Source organism: Lipotes vexillifer, unplaced genomic scaffold (genome assembly GCF_000442215.2).
Source record: "Lipotes vexillifer unplaced genomic scaffold, Lipotes_vexillifer_v1.1 scaffold802, whole genome shotgun sequence".
In the NCBI taxonomy this organism is placed as follows: domain Eukaryota; kingdom Metazoa; phylum Chordata; class Mammalia; order Artiodactyla; family Lipotidae; genus Lipotes; species Lipotes vexillifer.
The window spans coordinates 2165005-2173117 of record NW_006790237.1 but is presented as its reverse complement, the minus strand read 5'-3'; the positions used below and the strand labels follow the sequence as shown (position 1 = coordinate 2173117).

At 50.8% G+C, this 8113-nt stretch overlaps 1 protein-coding gene across 1 annotated transcript in view; it reads right to left on the bottom strand.

Annotated features, from left to right (window-relative positions):
* The window catches only part of LOC103071677 (sialic acid-binding Ig-like lectin 13), a 21833-nt gene extending 13924 nt beyond the window's left edge, over positions 1-7909 (bottom strand). Inside the window, 3 exon segments of the mRNA XM_082931296.1 lie at positions 311-377; positions 379-564; positions 7904-7909. Coding sequence (XP_082787422.1) covers positions 311-377; positions 379-564; positions 7904-7909 — 259 coding nt within the window.
* Between the last annotated feature and the right edge of the window lie 204 nt (positions 7910-8113).

Genomic DNA, 8113 nt, shown 5'->3' with positions numbered 1-8113 from the left:
AGCCATGGCCGCTGAGCCTGCGCGTCCGGAGCCTGTGCTCCACAATGGGAGAGGCCACAACAGTGAGAGGCCCGTGTACCGCAAAAAAAAAAAAAAAAAAAAAAAAAAAAAAAAAAAAGGAAAGAAAAAAAGGAAGATGGTTAGAGGTGCGGCCCTGAGAGAAGTCTCAGGCTTGGGTCCAGCTACTCCCTCTGAGCCCCCACCTGCTTTATCCCGACCCCTATCTCAGGAGGAATGTCTCATCCCAGCCCTACACAGGGACCCCTAAGGCCTTCGCCTGTGACTTCTCCTGGATCCTATTCATTATCCATTACATACAAGGAGACCAGGTTAGACATGTAATTCCATTTCATTCTTCCTCTCTCTATCCTAAAAAAAGTATTTTCCATTGTCCCTCCTCCTGTCATCTCTGATGTCCAGGGAGCAGGTGGTCTGGGGGTCCCCAAGAAGGAGGATTCAGCCCTGAGTTTCCTCCTGTAGTTTATGATCTGGATTGTTTGTGGCCACTGGAGCCTCCCAGTCTGTATCTTGGAACCAGTAGCCATGAACTGGGGTAGAGTCAGTCTAGCATCTCCGGGGATAGTAGAAGGAACCTCCTGCGCCGTCGCCAGCCCCTGCACTTGCAGCATGTAATCCTTCCTGGACTCCCTCTGGCCCTCGGCCCCCTCCGTCTACCAGAACAGGGCCACCAGCAGCAGCAGAAGCACGTCTGGGGTTGACAGTGCCAGGGTCCCCCAGGGAAAGTCTGTTTCTCAGGGTTCGTCTTTCAGGAACTAAACGTTGCAAGATTTAGAGGAGCCCCAGCAGGAAGATGTGGGTGAGTTCAGAACATTGAGCCTCCTCAGAGGAGGAACTTCACAGCCAGAGACTGTTGGCACCAGAAGAGCCCTTAGAGATCAACCACGCACCACCCCATGTCCACTCCTGGGTACACTGGACCAGGGAAGGTGAGAGACTTGCCCAAATCCACACCCCATGCTGGGCCTGAGCTCCATTTCCTGCCTCCCTGTCAATGCCCTTCCCCTCAGGGGTCATGTTCTGCAAAGTGAAAGGTGGTGCCTTCTGGCCAGACCCCTTGAGTCGCAGGGTGTAGTTTGTGGAGGTCGGTCCAGCCAGGGTGGGACGTAGGGACATGGGGTGGAGGGTGACCTCTCCCAGTGTCCGTGTGATGGGCATCCCCTCTCTGCTCATGAGGTCACACACCAGGCCTAGACGCTGTCCCGTGAGTCACTGTCCAGTGGGCAGACACCTGGAGCTGTGATGGGGGATGCACAGGGGGTAGGGTGTCGCTGTCCCTATGACAGGGTTGGAAGTTGAGTGTCAGGAGGACTGAGTAGAGGGGGATCTCGGGCAGTGGAGTTGAGGATTCTGTGTTTTAACACACATGGAAGACTTGGAGGGGAGGTGGGCTTTCAGGATGCCTGGGAAACAGAGCATGGTTCTCTGTACGGATTTCGAAAGGGATGGAAACTAGCCCATGTGTTGTGGCTGTCCAGGCACCGGGATTATTTCTTCACTTCTGGTCTGTCTCATGACCACACTTCTCTTTGTTACTCCAGAGTGTGTTGGGGGCCTGTCAGCCTCTGGGGCTTTGCCCACGCAGGTTCTGCCCCCAGAAGTACAGGCTGGAGCGAGGAACACCAGCCTGGCAGTCGCCCACCCTCGGGGATGGTGAGGATTTCATGGGAGATGAGACATGCACTGAACTGACAGAAGATTATTTTTAACTGTGTGGCTTGGGGCTGGGAGGAAGTGGTGGGAAGGCATGGCAAGTGGTGACTCCTCAGAGCCGTGCTGGGTTTTTTGAAATATTATTGGGGAGAGATATAAGACAACTTAGTAATTCAACACAAAACGAACACCCTCCAAGAAATAGAACGCTGCCAGCCCCCCAGGATCTCTCTCCGGTTTCTCCTCCCCATTCCCACACCCCACTCCTTCAATAAGCCCCTAGCCTCACTTAATGCTATTTGGTTCCTTGCTTTTCTCTGTAGTTTTAACATCTGAGCATGCTGCCTTTAGTACCATGGCTTTGCACTCGTTTTTCTTAAGACTTGGTATAAAGAGAGAAAAACTGCCATCTGTTTTCTTCCATTCAGCTTCATGAGTCTGCCCGTCCTATATCATCCCCTTCCTGGAACCACTACCCATAACACGGGGTAGCGTCGGTGCTGGGATAATTGAGAAGGGAAGGTGCAGGGCCTAAGCATGCAGGGCACAGCACGCCATCACCAACTCCTGCATTTTCAGCTGGTATCTCATCCTGCAGCCCCATCCCCCTCCTGCCCCCCACCCCATCCTGGCCAACTCACTCTCTCCTAGCAGGGGCAGTTACAGCATCTCTGTGCTCAGAGGGGCCGGGCTATGCCCAAACTGTTTCCCATGGTCCTCAATTTGCAAAGAAAAGCAGAATAATTGGAGGAGAGACACAGGGAAGCCACAGAGAATCTAACAGTGTGCGAAAGAGGAACTTATGACCACAGCACATCAGAGCTAGGAGGACTTTTAGCCCCAGTTATTCAATTTGCAGAAGAAGACACTGGGGTTCAGAGTGGGCAAGTGAATTGTCCAAATCACACAGGAGCCCTGTCTCATGCACCACTGACTGCACAGGGAGACACTTCATCAATCTTTGCCCGGGGTTCATTGGCTGGGTGATAAGGAGTGTATGTTAATATGAGAAGGAAGAATTGTCTACTCTTACAATGAGGCAAGGGAAGAAATTTCAGTCTCTCATCAACCATCCACACTGTGCCTTTAGGTTTCTAGTAAAGATTCAGCTCTTGCTCTTGAGGAAAGCAGCATCTGATTGGGGGGACAGGTTACCTGACAATTTCAGTGCCATAGGGAAAATGCCTGTGATGGGGGAAACAAAGGCAGGTGATGGGTGGGGCTCTTGTTCTTCTGTACTAGAAGGTGAGTTCTCAGAGAGGAATAAGCCAGGTAGACACAGTAGGGACTTTCAGGCACTCACAGGGTATGTGAATTCTGCAGATGGTCCTGGACTCTCAGGTACTATGTTCTCCATCCCACTTACTCTCCCACTGTGCTGGGGATCCTTCACCAGCAACCAAGTTCTGTGCTCTGTTCGTGACCACCCCCACCTCTGCCCCAGCAGGGGTCGGGCCTCTGCCCAAGACTTGCTCCTAGGGATCCTGGGGATCCCTGGGAAAGGGCGATGCTGCTGTCCGTGGTGCTGATTCAGAGTCGAGTGCTGACTCAGGATGTCTGCAGCTCTGGGGCAGAGGATGGGGAGCTGATCACAAAGAACAGGGACCCTAGGTCTGTATTCAGGAGGGCCAATATGTCAGATGTGCTGGAAAGGGTCCAGGTCTGCCTGGGAGGAAGCGCTCAGGGGAAAGGAAGACCTCTGTTTCTCCTCCTTGACCTTCTGGCAACCCTCAGGAATGTCCTATGGACATTCAACAACATAGGCTGTCAACACCGGTCCAAGCTCAGGGAAGGTGAAAGCCTTGTGCTACCCTTTTACAGATATGGTCCCATTTCATTTTCTGAACACCCCTGACAGAAAGGGGTAATCCCCCCAACAGATAGAGGGTGCAGCTGACAGACGGATGAGTAGCTGTAGGTACTAGTCTCCAAAGACCACTCCAAACAATCCTACCCCTGCCTTATGCAAACATGGTTATCCTTTTATTACATAATGGAATTTATTATGTCTTCCTCTAGAATCTGGATTGGGCCCATGACTGCTTTTCCCAATAAAATGTGGAGGACAAGACGTCCTGAGATTTGTATTATTCAGATATTAAGAAGGCCTGGCAGCTTCTGCTCCTGCCTCATGGATCCCTGGGTATCTGTGTAAGCAACCCAGGGGACTCTGATGGAAAGAGATGTTACACAGAGAAACCCTGAGGGGTTAGACCTTCATCCCCAGCCCCAGCAACCGTTTCAACATGACTGCCTGAAAGAGCCCAAGGCAAAACTAGAAGTGAAACTGCCCACCTGGTCTCTGGCCAATTCATAGCACCATGAGACAGAATTAAATAATTGTTTGGGCCATTGAGTTTTAGGGTGGTTTGCTGTGCAGCAATACATAACCAAAATAGCAGCCCACACGAATTATAGCTAATAGGGGAAAAGTGAAACTGGAGGCTTACTCACCACCAATTTTCTCACGTACTGTATGTAAGTACGTATGTATGTACGTATGTATTTATTTATTTGCTGCAATGTACGGCTTGCAGGATCTTAGTTCCCTGACCAGGGATGGAACACGGGCCATGGCAGTGAAAGCACCGAGTCCTAACTACTGGACCTCCAGGGAATTCCCCCACATACTGTATTTAAAGGATGACTTTTAAATGGTAACTTGAAGCCTTCAGTGAAGATAACCTGTGGCGTCTTTGTCAGGCTGGTGAGCTCCATGCAACAGGATGGCGCTGCCCGTGGTGCTGAAATAGAGCCAGGTCCTGAGCTCAAAAATCGCCCAGCTCCAGGAGGGGTCTGATCCCTCAAGCATGGGATCCAAGACTCAGGTGAGGAAGGCAGCCATATAACCTGGAGTGGTGAAAAGATAAGCTCTTCTTAACAGAAAAGGATCGGGGGACAAGAAGACCCTCTTATCAGTGGGCTGGGGTTCTCTTATTTTTTTCTCTGCTTCCTAGTTCATCCTCAGGGATGCTTCTGCATGTCTGCCTGTCCTAATTGCTTAAGGGAATGAAGGACAGTGAGTCTACAGGAAAGGCCATGGGGCCTAAGGTTGAGGACACTAATGGGGACCAGAGAGAGAAGGATTACAGGAGAGTATTGGGTCTTATGTAGAGAGATTGAGAAATGAAATGATAGGAACTCACCGGGGAGGGACCGTCAGTTTCAGCAAGTAATTATAATAATAGTGAGAAGTATTCATAATCCTCATTAACTATTATATTTCAGGAAAAATGTTAAAATATGTTTTCTCATAAGACCTTACTAGGTATGATTTGTACTTATTAAATGGAATGTTTAGATCTAGGTTTTGGAGGGACCAGCTGACTTTCCCTCATTCTTGAATGTTGATTGAACACCTACTCTATGCGAAGCACCATCCCACACATGAGGCTAAATGGTGTCACAGTATGGTCTATAACATCATCAACACCAGGTCCAGCTTCCCAGAGCCAACGATATTTGATTACCACCTTGGTAGACTTCCTTCTTTTTTTTTCTGGGCATTTGTTTTTTTCTATTATATGTCCTATTGGAAGTATGATTTTATGTTGTTCTATTTTATTTTTCTGGGCAATTACCTAGTCTTCTAAATTCAATTCTCACTTAAAATATATTTATTTATTTATTTATTTATTTATTTATTTATTTAGTTGCACCAGGTCTTAGATGTAGCAGGCAGGCTCCTTAGTTGTGGCACGCGAACTCTTACTTGAGGCACGCATGTGGGATCTAGTTTCCTGACCAGGGATCAAACCCCGGCCCCCTGCATTGGGAGTGCAAAGTCTTAACCACTGCACCACCAGGGAAGTCCCCTCACTGTTTTTTTTTTTTTAAAGAGGAAACGTGCTATATTTAATAAAACTTTCAAATGAGGTTGGGCATTTATTTTGCTTCCACTTTATCTTGAGTGAAAGTGCTTTTCTTTTCTTTTCTTTTTTTGGCTGTGCCGTGCAGTATGTGGGATCTCAGTTCCCTGACCAGGGATCGAACCTGTGCCTCCTGCAGTGGAAGCGCAGAGTCTTAGCCTCTGGACTTCCAAGGGAAGTGCCCCAAAATGCTTTAAATTCACCACCTCTGGAGATTCATTTTACCAGTTCTTTCTAATTTGGCAACTGGAGTAAACATTCTAGAGCACAAACCACACTTTGTAGGTGTTGTTAGTTCAATTTGACTTCACATAAGCCCTTTAAGGCAGGTATTGCTATTATCATTCCCATTCTACAGATGAGCAAACTGAGACAGTGCATGTAAAGTGCTAAGCACACTGTCTAATAACCTCTGCTTGAATTTTTTCCCGTGATGCCCTGGCTAGCAGTGATTGAGGCTCAGCTTCCAGAGTTCCTAACACCGACGTCAAGCTTTCTGACCTGTATTAACTATGTCTCTCTCACCCCCACCAGGCAGAGGGCTCAGAGGACTGTGACTTCGCTTGTGTCACCAGAACCTAGCACAGGGCCAGCCTGGCACAAGGAGACCTCAGGAAATGACCATTCAACAGATGAACCAACGAGCCAGTGATGACAAGAACTGGCCCATGATGACCCTTGACGGTGACTTCATGGAGGCCATCTCATCTTACACTAAGGCATCAAGGAAAACATGGCCTCCACAGCGCCTGTCAAGTCACTCGTGACATCACTCACCACAGACCCGCACACCCTGGGGCTGTGCACCTCTGTCTTGGGATCCCTGAGGCTCTGGTCCCTTCATCGTGAGGACCTTTGAGCACCAGTTTTTGGAGGATCTGGTTTGGGGACCCTGGGTCTCAGTTTCTGAGGCCCAGGATCTCTGGTCTTCTGCGTCTAAAAGATCTGAATCTTTGGTCTTCTTTGGCCCCCAGATTTCAGTTTCGAGGGCCTGGGGGGTGAACTCTCCAGGTCTCTGGGCTTTGGTTGCGGAGAGTTGTCCCTGGAGTCCTGGTTCTCTCGGCTGCTTGAAGTCTCAGGGGTCTGGGTCTCTGGGTCACTGGAACTCTGAGTCTCTATGACACGGGGCCTAGGGACTAGTGAGTTTCAGGGATCTGAGTCTTTGGAACCCTCAGTCTCAGAAGTCGGAGGCTCTAAGGCTGACGCACGGTCAGAGACCTCCGCTTACGCACACACTGCTCCCTCTCCCCACCCTACGCGTCCACACGCACCATTACCACCCCTGCAGGCAATGCCTAGATCCATTCCGAACCCCCACCTTCAGGCTCTCTGCGCTGCGCATGCGCTGTCTCCTTCTACACCCACGACCAAACCCCGCACTCCCACCTTCAATTCCCACCCGCAACCCCACCTCAAAGGGTAAAAATAATATGCTTTATAATCCCTCTAAAAGCCTATAGTAATCCCACAAAAGCAGATCATCCGAATACAGCCATTTCTCCTTTAAAGCGTCCAGCATGGTAACAGATTACTACCACAGCAAACAGTACCCGCCCCACGTCCCTTGCCCGTGCGCAGGCGCAGAAAGAAACAGGGCAGTGCATTTTGGGAGTGGTAGGCAGAGCGAAACAAGGGGCCGCAGGGACTGCTGGGAGTTGAGGGCCGAGGGCCCAGTAACCACAGGGGCTTCCGGTGGAGCTGTTGCATGGGGTTCTGGGAGCCGTAGGCAAGACAGCCCTCAAGGCCTTGTGGTAGTCGTAGTCTCTGGAGCCACTTCCGCGCCGGAGTTCCGCGTGTTCGGCAGATTGGACCATCCGGCACCGCGTTCTACTCAGGTATTTCCTCACCAGCTGGTCGGCTCGTGAGCGCCCGCTCTTTGTTGCGGTGCCGTGTGAGGGTTGAGGGTCTCTCTGGGGGTGATGACGCCTTTGATTTCCCAACGCTTGTATCCCAGAGGCCTTCTGACCGGGATCCCCGCTTTGGGCACTGCGGTCCGGCCTGTCTCTTGCTCGCCCATCCCCTCCCCCAGGTTGGAATTCGACCATTTCCCTGCCCCCGCCTCCAACTGGGTACGTCCGGGAGGTCCTTACTCTGTCATGGAACCTCTGTCTTGATAGAACGATGTTACACACTATCCGTCCTTCCGACAAGGCTGCGATTCGGAGGCATCCCTGGGGGTCTGGGTCTCCTCTTCCGGGCGCATTTATTATTCCCTCAGCCTACAGATCTTTCCTGAGCACCGACCCTGTGCCAAATCCCGTGCGAGGCAGGGGAAGTCAGTGGTGGCCGAAGCAGACCCTGTCCCTGCCTTTAGTGAGCTCACAGTACAACGGGGGAGACAGGCCTGTCACCATGAAGGATACCGTCATGATCCGGTTGGGATGGGGGCATACGTGGGGCTCTGCGAGCCCAGAGGAGGCGCCTGACCCAGCCTAGGGTCTATAAAGTCTTCGAGGGGAAGATGCATAACAGACACTTCAAATCTGACCTGTTCAAGTGGAATTCTGGTCAGCTTCCCCTCTGACTAAATGGTCCCATCATCCTCCCAGGTGCTCAGGCCCAAACCTCCAAGT